The sequence below is a fragment of the Episyrphus balteatus genome, chromosome 1 (genome assembly GCF_945859705.1).
Source record: "Episyrphus balteatus chromosome 1, idEpiBalt1.1, whole genome shotgun sequence".
Taxonomy (NCBI): Eukaryota; Metazoa; Arthropoda; class Insecta; order Diptera; family Syrphidae; genus Episyrphus; species Episyrphus balteatus.
Genome location: NC_079134.1, coordinates 13,376,040 through 13,391,946, shown reverse-complemented (window position 1 = coordinate 13,391,946; position 15,907 = coordinate 13,376,040). Strand labels below are relative to the sequence as shown.

The following is a 15,907-nucleotide window of genomic DNA, read 5'->3' as shown; positions in this document are numbered from 1 at the left end:
ATATTTCTCTTTGGAAGCATAATAGAAGCTTTTTGTAAACTATCACTGCCATCTAAAGGTTCATAAATCTAAATACTCAACTTATGTTAAATTTCCACTACGTATATGGTATAATGCTTAAAGTCGACAGTCAGTGAATAAGCAGTCAAAGTCAGCTGGTTTCACTGACAAAATGTGGACGGTAACGCGGTTAAACGTATAGGGTCACTTGGGTGTATGTGTATCTTTTTTTATTGAAAAATTTTAATGCAAGTTATATTTTCTATTCTTGAGCAATTAACCACATGAATTGAACTTTATTTATACGATGCATCGCTAGGACTATAGGATTTAGTAGGACCAAATTTAGTTGCAGTTCAAAGTGGGGTACAAAAGCAAACGCGGACAAAAGAATTCGGGAAACTTGATGATTAATATGTTATGATCTTAAGTTAGCTATGCATTGTTATTTGTTTGTACAAACACTTGCATTACTTCATGGTGAAAGAGAAGGGGATAGTACGATAACTAAGGCGGTGAAAATTAGTAACGGATTCTTGTAGAGGCCAAATATTTTGTTTATAATTTTAAGTTTTTATTTTTTGAAAAATGCCCCTCCCTCCTAAACGAGGGGGAGATAGACACCCCTTTTATAGTTAAAAATTGTTGTATTTGACTGTTCTACAAAACTCCGTTTTCAACGAATTCGATACAAATCGTATGTACTCGGGAAGAAGAGCATGAGTAGATGATAGTACTAGATAATCCAAAACATCTACTTTTAGTAGACTACATCCTCCAATGGAACACCCAAGTAACAATTTAGCTTTTATAAGGGTCAATGCAAGCTATTTTTTGACTTGTTTAAGAAGAAGGACAAGTCTTATGCAAATCATTTTGGCGCACATTACCGAATTTCCCCAAGACCTTCCTTCACAGGCAATCCACAAACTAATAGCTTGTGACGAACAGCGTAAAACGACCTTATGCAGGCCTTTTTACAAAACAATGAAACATTTTAGTTAAGCTATAGCTTCGCTAAGGAAACTATCATTTGCATTGGATGTTATAGTAAGGCCTTATGGAGGTTGTTATAAGATGTTAAATTTATGAATAAAAAAAAAGATTTTATTGAATTTTTTTTTCTTTTAAATTTTTTCTATTTTGTTTTTTCTTCTTTTTTGGCCATGTTAATGCTTTTCATGTCGTTCTGAAATGGGAAGAATTTTATTTTAATTCAAAAAGAACACATTTTTTTTAATTTCACAAATGGCCCCGCCAGAAATCGATCCCACGTACCTCTGCATACCAAGCCAGCACCCTACCAGTACACCATACTCGAATATTAAAGATGAGTGGCAAAAAGGGAGCTAATTGAAACCTCACATAAAAATGCAATGTTTTTTTCTAAAGTGTTACAAACATTGCATATCTGCAGGATAAAAGCTTTGCATACTTATTGGTGAAAAGCATTGCATACTTGAGAGATGAAAACATTGCATACTTACAAGAACCTCTTGGAACAGGTCTTATGAAAGCCTTCTGTCATTTGTAAATAGAAGGCTTCTTTAGAACGGTTCAAACAGGTCTTATAAAGGTCTTCTTTAACTTCTATTTACAAGGCTTCTTCTAAACACTTCCAGATAACCTTAAGGAGACCTCCTTTTTTTCCAAAATGGATGATTTGCATAAGTAAGCCTTAAACTAAACTTATACAAACTATAGTTTGCCGAATCGAAGAAAATGGACCTTATGCAAGTAAAATTGTTACTTGGGCAGGGCTTTTATACGAGCCAATTTTAGCCGCACGACATATTGCACGGCTATAGTCGACTACGATTCTTCTATGGGAACTGTAACTTTAGTCACCTGCGGCTTATATACGCCGTTTTCACTAGAGCAAAAATGAAATAATTACGCAAATTATCTCATTTCGAATGTCAAATTCAATAGAAAAAAAAATTGAATTTGAAATCTGAACTGACCTAATTTGCGAAATGATCTCATTTGGGATCTAGTGAAATCATGTTATTAAGTTCACACTTGTCGATTTAAACCTGGTACGCAGATGGAGATAAATTTTAGCCGAGCTAAAGTTCCCATACAAGTTATCAATAATTTGTAGGTATGGAATAAATTTTAGCTCGTCTAAATTTTTAAGATAATTTCGTCGCCCCAATAAAATATTGTCGTATGTGCAAAATTGAGGTTTTGAGATTTGAATGCAGTTTTGCTAATTGATTTTTTCTCCTTCGTTCTGTGAAATCCGTTTTTCGATATCTGTATCCGTTTCCGAGATAATCGCTATGCATTTTGTCGTATGTGTAGGCTTACAAACATTTATAGTAGCTTTTTGTCGTAAGTGCACAAAAAACGTGCACATACGACAAAAATTATCACATACTACAATTTTTTCATACAAATCAGTATTTTTCTTCGTTCGGTAAATTACTGTCGTATGTGCTGTTTTTGCAACACATACAACAATATTTTACTGGAATTTCAGTAAACGTTTGTCGTTTGTCCCATAAGGAAATACACTAACGAGTGTAATTTCAGTTGCAATCAAGATGTCGAGTAGGTCGGACGAGTCGACCTGCGCCAAGTTTATCCGAGGAGCTTTATGCTCTATTTTATGCATACAAAATGCATAAAATAGTGGTTTTATGATTTTATTAATTTAGCATACGTAAAGAAATATTGGATGATGAATTCTTTGATGCCGATCTTTTAGGTTCCCCCAATGCTTCGAATCCAGTGGCAATGAAAACTTGGCCCTACGAAATTTGTATGAAGCTTTTATCGTGCTATCTTAAAGCTGTAATAATTGAATAGTAATGCCGACTTTTTACGAGTCGATTTTAGCCGCACGATATGTCGGTCGACTAGGATTTTTCAATGGGGACTGTCACTTTAGTCGCCTGCGACTTACGTTCACACGGGTCGAAAAGCTTCGCGGCACGTGAAAAGTCCCCATAACTCAATTTTAGTAAACTGTGATCTCATTAATTCTAAAATTGCTTTAAAAATAATGCACCTATTATTTGTTTTTCTATTTATGTGATTTTTGATATTTGATATTTCTAACTTCCAAATTAAAAAAGTTCTATCATTTTATAGGTGAACTGCTTCTAAACCAATTGTTTAGAATTTAGATGTAGGTATGTTATTTTACCATTGATGTTTTTGTTAAAATTGAATTTTGCTAGACTCGGGTTATTACCAAGAGCCAATGTGATTTTAAAAAGTTAATAAATTAACGTTAGTTATTTGTTTTTTCGCATTGAGTTTGACATCTATTTGTCGTATGTCGTAAACAAGTGTCGAATAAAACTTTGCTTATTTTTGTCGCATGTGTCATCAATTTGTCGTATGTGTTTGGCTAACAAATAGTTTCTGTGAAAACGTTACATACGACATCGGCATATTGGAGAAAATTGACTATTATTTGTTTCTGGATTGGAGTATTGAAATAATTCTAACATAATTCAATAGACAAATATTTTCTGTATATGTCATGATATTTTTAAAAAAAATTCACCGTACAGTTTTTGAGATAAAAAAAATTTGAACTTTAATTACGTTTTCCCAAAAGTAGCCGAATGTAACATATGACATTATTTTATTGAGGCGACGATTTGTATGGGAGCTAAAATTTAGCTCGAGCTGCGTACTTGGCTTTACGCCGAAGAGCTTTGCCGCGCAGCAAAAATTGACTCGTTAAAAGTCGGCATTAGGATTCTTCTATGAGGATTGTCATTTAAGTCACCTGCGACTTACGTTCACACGAATCGACTTGCGCTGGAAGTTACCGCCGCACGGTAAAAATCGAACCGTGAAAGGTAGGCATAAACAGAGCTTTTTAATCTTTAACGATTTTTCTGAACTAGTGCAAACGGCCCCCACGGCCAGGACCATTGTGTATCGGCCATCTAGCGTCGAATAGAAACAACATTTATCGAGAGTCGAATAGACGCCATGTTTTGTTTTTGTGGAACATAATCCATTTTGACAGATAAATATTGCTCTTTTTTTGTGTTTTTCCTTCGCCCCCAAAAAAAAAAAAAAAGAACCGACGAAAGAAAAACCCGGAAAAACTTCTTCATTCTTGAAAAATATTTTTCACACTGCGAACATCGATTACGTTTTACATAAATACATAAATTAAATTTTTTTCCGAAAAAAACAACTTTTTCTCTATTGCGTTCTAATGTCGTCTGAAGTACGCACAAAAGTTCTTCAATTGTATAAACAAGTACGTAGAAAATCCTAATCAACTATTTTAATCTTTAAATTTTATTAAAATTCTATTTCTATTAAATAAACAGCTCATTTTTCTCGGCCGAGAATATCCCGGTGGAGCTGACAAATTCCGTCAGCAGTGCCATGATGCATTTATAAAAAACAAACATGTCCAAGATCCGAAGCAAATTATGGCTTTGGTCGCCAAAGGACGTTATGTCGCCAAGGAGCTCGAAGCACTTTATTCTCTTAAGAAATATCGTGCAATGAAACAACGTTATCAAAAAAATTAAAAATAATTTGTAAACATTTTGATGCCATTAGTTTGAAAAATCACTAAATTCCTTGCAAGAGTTTTGTGTTTGTCGGAAGTACAAATTGGCTTCAAGTTTTTTTTTTTTTATTTGCTTTTTATTAATCGAATTTCTTCCAAAGACTCTTGTTTTTTCTTATAATATTGTTAGTTTTATGTGTTTTTATACATTTTTGTTTTTGTGCATCGATTGTTAACCAAAAAATGAGACAAATAAATTGATGTGGTAGGTTATTCCAAGACTGATACAAATTATTGTTAATTTATTTTTGTTGATATTTGATTGGTCTTAGCCAAAGAACGACCTTCCATAGGTCATATTCAGCTATTTTTGGTAAACAAAGAAATTAAAGAATTTTGTTTATCAATATTCTGGTGGGTATTTGTTTATTTTTGTGATTTGTATGGTAAACAAATATTTTTTGAATTTAGTAATCGGATATACCTTAGAAGAATTAAAACGCCGTCTTCAACATTGAGCGCTCAACATTAAGACTTCGTAGATGCAGCATGTAATTTGGTTTAATTGAAGGTTTTCAATTTAGACACCAAAACGAACGCAATCTAGTAATATTCTCGTTTTCGAGCTTTGACGGTTTCTATGAATTTTACTCTCTTTTTCCATAACTCGCTTTATCTTTGCCAATCCGATTTTTTAAGATTTTTTTAAAACCAATCAAGAATTTATTACAGTTTTAGTTTGTCGCAAAACTTTTCTTTCTGCGAACAACCGTTTCTCATCAAACCCAATTTTTTTCGTTTTTAAGTTGTTTTTTTTTTATCTTCATATCATTTTATTCCAAAAAAAAACACGAAAATGAGTACATATTAATTTTTTCGATTATTAAAGCCCAATTTATTTTCTTAAAAAAAATCATTTTTTTCATAAAAAAGAATATAGAGCGGGCGGCCACTGCAGAAACGCTCAACTCATCGAGCTAAAGAAAATTTCAAGTGGGAAGTGAAAGAGGGCTATTAGTAGTTACGAAAACCACAGGTCTTCCCGTTCGCATCCTGGCACGATTGGCGTGGTAAAGCGCATTGTGCATCTCATAGAGTTAAAAGACGATATTGGTGTCAAATTAAAGGTGATATTGTCAGCTATCAAAATTCAGAGGTCTTCCGCAAAAGCAAAAATTGGAAGTTAGGTCACGCAGCTTGTTTTAAGGTTAGGATCGTTTTTCACTTATAACGTTCCCCCAGGCTGGGGGGTGAAATGTCAAGATGTGGCTTGGAAGACCTCTGGTTTTCAAAAAAAGACATTATTAGCTTTAATTTGAAATTAAATTCGGCTCTTAATTCGGTAAGTGATAAGGGGCGCAGCGTATTATTTGAGACTTTTTCGTGAAATATTCGTAGTTTTGCATATACTTTGGGTCATTGTTAATAATCTATCAAGCTTTTTCCAAAACATCCTTTTATATTTAAATGCTAATAACTCTTATTTTTATTTATAGTGAAAAAACTCCTTAACTCATCGACCAAAATACCAAAAAACAAGATTTTATGAAAAACCTCACTTTCATCGCTTCTACCCTTAAAACGGGCTGCATGACAAAACTGCTAGACTTTCACCCGGAAGACCTCTGAATTTTTATAGCTGACAATATCACCTTTAATTTGACACGCCAATCGTGCCAGGATGCGAACGGGAAGACCTGTGGTTTTCGTAACTACTAATAGCCCTCTTTCACTTCCCATTTGAAATTTTCTTTAGCTCGATGAGTTGAGCGTTTCAGCAGTGGCCGCCCGGTCTAATAGGTACTGAAAGTAATTTTTTAAAAATAAACAAACGGTGAGTTTAAAAAAAAAAAAAAAAAACGAGTTCTGAAATAAAAAATACTTAATTCAAATGAATTAATATATACTGTATAATAAGTACTCTGGAAATACTGTTAAGACTGGTCTAAGTGTATTTATTCGTACCTAAATTTTTAAGTCCAATGGCAAAAAACCAAATGAATATTTCATCCGTTTTTTGAAAATAAAATCATGTGTCCCCGTAATTTTTCCTACAATTATCCTATTTTTGTTTGGACAACTAAACTAAGCTCCTATTCGTCTATATACTTAGTAAATATGTGAACATGAATTGTATTTATATTTTTTTTACTAACTTGACGATAGTGGATGGAAAACTTTTTCACGTGAAAATCACAATAAGGCTGAGTGTGAATTTTCTTTATTTAATCCTGTATGGGATCAAAATATGTTCAGTAACATTGACAATTTATGAGCTACACGCAAATAACTTGTGTATTCAATAATTTTGTTTTTTTTTTTTTAATAACGCCAAATGATTCGCTTTTGCACTTTCGGTTACGTAATTTGCGTTTTAAAAATCAGGTGATGAAGTTACAGAGTTTTTTTATATATGTAGGTACTGTAATTGGCTAAAGACATTTTGAGAAGTATTTAGTTACACAAAGAAATTGATAGATTCTAGGCATTTTTGAACTTTTGATGGTGCAAATTGTTAATCATTAATTAATTATTTGTTAATTATGGCGAAATAAGGATAATTGAATTTGAAAACCTTCACTTCCATTTATCTCAGTAGTAAACCAGTAAAATTGAATTTAGTTCAAACAGTCGACAAAACAAAAACGTTTAAGTTTTCTTCTTCTCCTTAAATGTATATTTTGCCTGCGCTATTATTTTTTTTTTTTGCTTTCTCATCCAATCGTCATTTTATCATTAAAGGACAAAAATACTCAACAAAATGCATTTGGTTCTAATTTTTTGTTGAAGCGACAGCAAATATTGTAGATATTAATAATTTTCAAATTTTAAACTTAAAAGGTCACTGTGGCGTATGTGTAACATTATTTTTAATATATTTTTTTTGGTTTGTTAAGAAAAAGTTCTTTTTTCTTTTTATAAAAAAGTTATTTTTATTAAAATTTCTCCATGAATTGTTTTACTTAAGTGGGATAAACCTAGAGCTGTGGGTGGCACCAATACCGGGCCTACCGTGCTTGACAGGTTTGTAGGTGAATGAGAATTCTCCCAAATAGTGACCAATCATTTCTGGCTTAATTTCAACCTGGCTGAAATCTTTGGCATTGTAAACACCAATGATGGATCCGGTCATCTCTGGAACAATAATCATGTTCCTCAAGTGAGTCTTGACGATGTCGGGTTTCTCATTTGGTGGTGCCTCTTTCTTGGCCTTCCTCAATTTCTTGATAAGGGCCATTGGCTTGCGTTTAAGGCCACGGGAGAACCTCCTGCGGGCACGGCTGTGCATCAGTTCGACAAGTTGGTTGTTTGCATGTCCAAGAGTTGATCCAAGTCAACACCACGGTAGGTGAATTTCTTGAACGCACGCTTCTTTTTGAGAGTTTCATCGACCTCATCCATCTTGACGTTTGTAATAAACCAATATTTATCTTTGTATAGCATTTGAGCATTAATATTATCTATGGTGCAGTCAAAATTGTATTTATAAATTGCTGATCGACAAGGCTTTTCAAGACTAGGGCCACATTGATAGATATGCCTTCCCGTTTACAAAAGGCTTCAGGCGTAGTGCCTCTAAATCTCTCATATAGATACCCTTAGCAAAAAAAAAAAACTATGAGCTTATAAAATTGAGCGTTAACTTGCCTCAGTTGTTTAATATTTCCAAACTTAATGGCCACAATAATGTGTTAAGTCGATATGCGGCATGAAAAACAAACATAACTTGGTATTCTGAAGTTTAGTGATAAGAACCTCAGCTTAGATTAAATAAAATTTGATACACTCGTACTCGTACGTTGTTTAAAAACAATTCCAAAATTAATTCACATACGGCAGGATTTTAGTACAATTAAAAAACATTAAAATCCAAAAATTAAAATAATTTATTTTCTATCTTTGACTTACATATTAAAATTATGTCTTATTTGTGTTTAATTTTTATAAACAATTTATTATTTATAATTCTAGATCAATGCCTAGGAGCACAAGCTTCTTCAATATTCTCTTAATTCTTTCAAATACAAATATCACATACAAACTACCAATAACGGTCATCTCAAGCGCAAACAATATTTTTAACAAAAATATATAACAACAAATAATATTATAACAAAAATGCTTATATGGGAAAGTATAGTTTTTTGTAACAGCAAAAAAATCTTTTTTTGTACAGTTTACTTGAAGAAATTTATATAAGCAAATAACCTTTTATCCAAATTCAAACCCTAGAACGTGTTCAACTCCATAATCGAATAATTTAAAATCTTCTAAATATATCTCGTAGAGCCTTCGAATAGCACCGATAGGCAAAGGATCAAAATATTCACGTAGAACATTTTTAGTACCCGATGACTTGTGGCCGGTGGGAAAGGTTAGATTATTGTCACCAGTTAAGTACAATGCCAGTGCTGAGTCATCCAGAAGAGTTTCATATTTGCCTGCGAGAAATAAGAAACAATTATTATAAGGACTGTTATGAATTCATTATTTAAAGATCTTACCAATTACATTGTATTTTATGACACACGGATGGCAAAGCTTAGAAATCGGTTCCCAATGCTCATTGAAGGATTGATTAAATAAACTTACATCGGGCGTAAGAAGATATTGGACAAACTCTCCAAAAGTCACATCATCTCCATTTTCAAGTGAAGCATTTGTTGGATTGACACGAAAACTCTTAACAATTTGTCGACCAACTCGTGTTTGAAAGTATTTGGCACTTGATGATGTTCCTTCTAGTTTATTGCGATAAGCTGATAACAATCTTTCGAATGGATGTCGCACCAGAACGAAACGGGTGTATTCTGATAGAACTGTATTGCGTTCGTCTTCGTTTAGAGAGCTTAGTTTTTTAAACATATTTGGTGAGTGCGCGAGTGAAGCTGGAATTTGGAGAGGATCAGTGCCATTTTGCCAGTTTCCAGTGAGTATCATTAAGACTCGTTTCCAATTCGTGCAGGCTACCTGGAAGGAAATATAGCAAACAAAAATATTTAGATTCAGGATTTATGGAAACATCGGTAGTTATCGATACAGTAACGATCCACTAAAGTTCACGAATTTAATAATGATAAAAGAAATAAAGTAAAAGCTGCTAATTGCTCATATAGATGTCAATTTATAAAAAGATTAGTTTAGAGTGAGTAAGATTTTTGGGGTAACTTTTTGTAATAAGCATACAAATTGTTCATATTTTGTCAGAACGAACTATAAGAGATCTAAAAATTTGTATTTGGTAAAATAAAACTGGAACAATAATCCTTATTCTAAATGACAGGACAGAAAATGGTATATCTTCCGCTACTTTTTGTCTAAGGGGGATCATATTTTCCTATTTCTGCTTTCGGATTTGAGTATAGTCTCGAAAGTAAAAACCTTATTGGTTAGTTTAATAATTGTGTCAGTGTTTATCATTATTAATCAATCAATTGAAAGTTCACTGCACTATTTTTTTTTTTTTTTTCTTCATTGACCTGACAGCACTTTTACTGTCGACAGCAATTTCAAAATTGTTTACTTACTCAGCTCATTTATTTTTTTTTTTTTTGCCATTCTTAAAAAAATTCTTAAAATTGTATGCTAAAAATAGCAATGGCATATTATTTCGAGTGCGAAAAGCATACTTCAATCGTATCCAATTCGATTATAAGCTTTGTACTTATACCTACATTATTTAAATTTGCAAATATGTTCCAATTAGAATTGAAAGTTTACAAGCTATCCATAATGAATGACTGACTCACCGCAAAAATAACAGATGCTATATTAAACCTACCTATTCGTCTTCGCTTTTCAAAATAAGTTCCTAGTATTTCTAATTTTAAAAAGGATAAACAAAAGTTTGAATCTACATCAGACAAACTAAAAAAAATAAACCTAAACATTATCTAAATCTTCTTCTGTGAAAACTGTTTTGTTTACGTTTGAAAAAAAAAAAAAATGTTAAAATACAATTAATATATATTTCGGTTTACCTGAGAAACGAAGATAAAGGAAAAAGCCGCAGTGTATTTTTGTTTGTTCTTAATTCAAAATGAAGAAAAATATCACTTAACTTAAAACTTAATGGAATAGTTGGTGGGACTACTAAAAAAACACCTTCGTTGATTAAATGAAGCCAATTTGTTAAGATAAATTCAATCGTAAGTTATATCATAAGCTATTTAACAGAATTTAATAAGGAAGTATTTTATTCTGTATTATCTATACCTTTTGGCTTAAAGATGTTGATAAGGTAAGGTAGGTCAAGCGATATAAAACCAAAATATATTTAACTTAGAAAAAAGCATTTTTGAGCCTCTTTTCTTCAGCTATCAGATTTCAACCCATAACCAATAAAATAGATCGTAAGTTCAAAAAATGCTATACAAAGGTCAACCTTTCTGACTCATTTTTTTAAGATTTTACTTGGTGCGGGGTTTCCCAGGTATCATAAAACGTATGAGTTTTCTGCCAAAATTGTAGATAACTTTATTGTTCATTATTGGTTTTTTTTTTTTCATAAGAATAAATTAATAAAACACTATGTTTATCACATATTTATCGAAGAAAATTGTCCTCAAAGTACAAAATTATCTTGGGTAAGAACAAATCAACAGCCTTTAAAAATTAATATCTGAGCAATCAAAAAAATATTAACATTTTTTAAATTCAGTTACAATGAATAACATTTCTCCTAAAAATCAAGATTTTAACAAAGTTTCTATCATTGCCAAAGTAAGTGTTTTCTTAAATCATCGCTCAGTAATATAGATAGAGAGTTACCTAGAACAATTTTTTTCTAGGAATGTACACAAAATAAAATTTATAAGGAACTGTGACAAAATTGATACCCCAAAGAAAATTGAAAAAAAAAAATATTTTATTTGTAACGAAACCAAGAATCTATATAAATATTTTAGAGAAAGGGTGTTTCTTTTTTTGTGAAAGAAAAGTCATGGGAAAAGTGGTTTTTTGATACACATACACAAAATGTTTGTTTATTGAAAAAACTTGTTAAAATAGATAATGGTATCTATTTACTAAAATTCAGTTATTATGATACATTTAATTTTAAAGCAAGAATTTAAATTGTGTATAAAATACCATAGTTAAAAGGGTGTTTTTTTTTGAATAGATAACAAAAATTGATTGGCCACCTTAATGAAATTTGGTAATAACGTTTCATTTGGGATATAAATCAGCATGAAAAGACTTCATAAAATAGTTTTGGATGAAAGCGGTGCTTTTTTTGGGAGGGAGTAAATTAAGTAATAAGTCGCTGTGACTTGTTCAGAATTGTTTGTAATTGGAATAAAAACAAGAACCTATCGGTGATAAGGTGAATTTATGAGTGAAGAAAAAAAAATCATGTGTGCAATTCACACGTGGTAGAAGCGAAACCTTAAAAAATCATTTTTCTTGCAAAAAAAAAAAAGAAATCGAAAAAATCTACCTTTTTTATCCCATCACCTTTATATTTTTATATATGACAACCTATAAAATTTTATATCACCTGATAGCTCATTGTTTCACCTTTTACAAACAAATTAAGAATTTTTTAAAGCCAATCATGTCGACATTTCAAACTGAGATTACGGTACTTCCTACACTGCTGGCTGGTCATCGGCAAGAGCTCTCAGGTGTTTTGAGGTATTTTTCAAGTTTTTCAATTTAAGATTATGTAACTTGTAGGGTAGGTACCGTTATGTGTGATACATCAAATGAAAGGTAATATTATTAGCATGTGTATTAAAGTAAAATAATATTTGTATGTGCTCTAGATCAAAAGATATGACGTGTTTAGAAAAAGAACATCTTTTACCGTTATCTCAGGATTTTGAATATTAAATTAATTGAAATTTTGCACAGTTATAGTTTATATAATTACCCATATACAGTATACATTTCATTCATCTATCTATTAAAAAAAAAGTTATAATCAATTAATTTTTCCTGTCGCTTTTTCGTCTCATCTTGTTTCGAATCACTACTATACTAAAGAAGTTTTCACTTCATAAATACGGCCCTTTGACAGAAATGATATAGGGTTTTCTTCCAAAAACGGCTTTTACGATTTAGATTGAAAAATTAAGAGTAATGCGGCAACTATTGCCCTAATTTTTTAATAGAAATCATTTTTTTTCGCACTGTTATTAACGTTACTTGCCATTAATTCTTGATTTCGTCGATTTTAACGAAAATTTTTTAAAATATAAATTTTGGATTTTTTTTAATATTTAAATTATTTTTTACAAGACGGAATATTATTTATTTATTTATTTTTGATATTTAGAAAAATAATTTGTTCTTTAAAACAACATACCATTTTTACTTGCTCTATAGGGCAAGTATTGGTTTCGTGTAGAAAAAAAAATTCGAGGTTTTAATCAAAACCGACATTACGATGATGGAGAAGATCAAAAAAGTGGTTTTCGTCATGCCGTCCGTCGGTCCGTGCGTCTGTGCGTATGTGCGTCTGTACATCTGTACATCGAGCTAGGGCCTAAACGGATGGACGGATTTGCTTGAAACTTGGTACACATGATTTTTACGTAATTCCCTAGACCGGTTTTTTTTATTTTTTAATATCTCCTTTGAAACGCATATCTCCCATATAAAGTTTTCGAGGTATTGCAATTTTCTCGAAAACGGCTCTAACGATTTTGATTAAATTTGGTGTAGGTAATACTCCCATTGATTCTTACAAAACTGCGTTTTTAGTTTTTCTCAAAAAATGCGGAGAACGGAAATATGTCGTTGCCGTTTTTCAAAAATTAACATATTTTTTAAGTTCATATAAGTTCATCAAAGCATAAGTTAATTTTATTCAAAATTTAGAGACATAATTTTGAAGTGTCAAAAATAAAAAAAAAAATTTTAAAAAGTTTTTGAAAATAATTTTTTTTAAGTTTTTGAAAAAAAATTTTAATTTAAATTTTTTTGACTTGCAATTTTTGTTTAGCTATTTAAGATAACAATACTTTGAACTACAAGAGCAAGTACGTGCGACCCCAGTCATGCATTTTATTTTTTTTTTTTTAATTTTCGAAAATTTTTATTACAAACAATATTAAAATTTTCAAAAAAAAAAATTCTTTGTTATGCAATATATTAAATGGTATACTTCAATTGGAGATTTAAACAATTTAAAAATGTATTTTCGTAATTTTTAAGACAACTATTAATATGTATTTTTTTTTTTTTTTATTTTCAATATTTTTGTAAATATTTTTTTTAATTGAAAGAGAATGAAAGTTCTAGCATCGAAAATTAATTGCCAAGCAACTCGCAAGAAAACGATATAAAAAAAAAACAAGAGCAACTAAAGTTCTAAGATCGGCATTGTTTTAGGGTCTGCCTTTATTTAAAACCTGTCTGTTCTACTGTTTCTTACTCAATTCACACTATTTGCTGATGTCATCCGATCTTATAACCTTCCAAAGATAAATTATACCTACCTAAAACAAACGAACAATGAAAAAAATCTACCCTCAAATTTATTCTAAACGATATTCGATATACCAATGCAAAAATTTGGTTTGTTTATTTTATTGATTTAATCGAACTTCAAAGCCCAACGGTAGATAAGTTTATTTATGAAGTCAAAAAATAAAACTCTCCAAACTCCTTTTTTATTTGTTTTGTGATGATTGTTAAATAGCTAGGTTTCATTTAAAAGAAAAAAAAAACTGATATAGGCTTCATTTAACAAACAAACAAAACAACACGACCCTGAAGTATTTTTATCAGACTCTCTACATAGAAGAAATAAAATATTGAGACATCTTTAACAGCCGACAATGTCAATCACCAAGTCAATCAACCTTTGCTTATCGTCCTCACACAGCCCTCTATTATTAGCTATTAAAATAAATTAAATAAAAAAATAAACACTATTTTTTTTTTTTTTTTTTTCAGAGCGTAAACACGATTGCCCATTCGCAATTTACAAGTTCTACTCTGTGTACTGGCGTAGACCTAAGTGCTTTTTCCGTTTTCCAGGTGTCGGATATAAACACTTTTAATGAATTTTTTTGTATTTCTAGCTATAGCTTCTACCTGCCTACGACTTCGTGCGTATGTATAAATCGTACGATAATAATAATTGTTTGTTACATAAAAAAAGAATAATTATATTTGTGGTTGAAATGTCAATCACAGATCTTACAAAAGTCCACAATATTATGAGACTGAGCGAAGCGATATTCGTCACAGAGTTTGTCAATTTGTGTTTTGTGATTCTGTATTACGTTCCGGCACAATCGGCGAAACAGCATGTATACGTAATGAGAATATGAGAAGTGCCTGTTTTCATATAACACGTGCAGAGCGGTAGTGCTTAGCGATTAAATCGAATCGAATGATCTTTTCCGACCTTATTTGCATTACAACAAGGCGACCGACCGCACAGCCACCGCTGCCACCGGATTCGCCTCGGGATGAGATTTGTTTATTTTTTCTAGGTGGCTATAGAGTTGATGGCGTCGAGTGCTGGGGTGTGACAGGTTTTCCTACTAGTTACTCTGTTACCGACACTGACTGGCTTCTTTCAATTGAATTGCTTTCGTGAAAGTTGAATCTTTCGCTCGTGGTACCGCAGTAGAAGATCTATGCAAGAGAATTTCATTGATGCTGCAACAACAACAGACAACAGAAACTTCAAGTGATGCACTTTTGATTTCATCTAAATGCCGGCCATCACTGGGAAGTGGGATTCAGGAGAAAGTATATTTTTTCGATGAAAAATAACTTTCCGCTATTAAAATTTTAAAATTCAGGTTTCGATTAAAAACAGAATTTTATTAATAAATTTTTTGTTATCAAAGGATTTTGATAACAACGACAATAATTGATTAAGGGATTTTGATAAGAATTTGTGGAATTTCACATACTTGAATAAAGGTTTATTGCATTTTTATTGAATGTGTCAAATTAAATATTGATTTTTTTTAAAGAAAACATCGAAATGATGACTTAAATTCTAAGAAATTTTTTTTCTAAGAAATAGATAGGTACCTACGTACAACATGAATAAACTATCATGAGTAATAGAATAATTGTCACTTGATAAATTATGACAAACACGTTCGAAATCGTAAACAGGCGGAATAGACAACATTTCCTTATCTATAAAAGGAATCTATTCATACAAATTCTTTGTGCTTCATAGTATGCCGCAAAAAAGAAGAAGATTTTATTCGTTTTTAAAGAAGTTATAAATGGTTCTATTACCTACGATAAGATTGGTTGGCTATGGTAATTAAATATCGCTAAATAGTGTTAGAATTCTAAAAGCCAAGCTATTGACAGAATACATAATGGAGGAAATTTGAATGTATAAATCATTAAAGTGAGCTAGTATGCGCGTACATAATGAAATTTTAATACCTCTTAAATAATATAAATTTTTTGTAACTATCCCTT

At 31.4% G+C, this 15,907-nt stretch overlaps 2 protein-coding genes and 1 pseudogene across 2 annotated transcripts in view; 1 reads left to right on the top strand and 2 right to left on the bottom strand.

Annotated features, from left to right (window-relative positions):
• The first annotated feature begins 4,039 nt into the window (after window positions 1–4,039).
• LOC129905513 (electron transfer flavoprotein regulatory factor 1) lies at window positions 4,040–4,786 on the top strand. Its single transcript, XM_055980983.1, has 2 exons — window positions 4,040–4,234; window positions 4,308–4,786. Exons 1-2 carry the CDS (start codon window positions 4,190–4,192, stop codon window positions 4,512–4,514), a joined length of 252 nt encoding a protein of 83 aa, XP_055836958.1. The 5' UTR covers window positions 4,040–4,189; the 3' UTR covers window positions 4,515–4,786.
• A 2,611-nt stretch (window positions 4,787–7,397) lies between these two features.
• LOC129920053 (uncharacterized) lies at window positions 7,398–7,897 on the bottom strand (annotated as a pseudogene).
• A 467-nt stretch (window positions 7,898–8,364) lies between these two features.
• Window positions 8,365–15,907, bottom strand: part of LOC129920037 (carbohydrate sulfotransferase 11) — a 16,076-nt gene continuing 8,533 nt past the window's right edge. Inside the window, exons 2-3 of the mRNA XM_056001193.1 lie at window positions 9,001–9,466; window positions 8,365–8,937 (exon numbers count right to left, since the gene is read on the bottom strand). Coding sequence (XP_055857168.1) covers window positions 8,708–8,937; window positions 9,001–9,466 — 696 coding nt within the window. The 3' untranslated portion in view covers window positions 8,365–8,707. The remainder of the gene's footprint in view (window positions 8,938–9,000; window positions 9,467–15,907) is intronic.

Bases quoted from the DNA above. Each gene is read 5' to 3' on its own strand.
- LOC129905513 (XM_055980983.1), top strand. From the start codon at position 4,190: ATGTCGTCTGAAGTACGCACAAAAGTTCTTCAATTGTATAAACAA. The intron at 4,235-4,307 runs GTACGTAGAAAA...TTAAATAAACAG, and splicing joins TTCTTCAATTGTATAAACAA to CTCATTTTTCTCGGCCGAGA.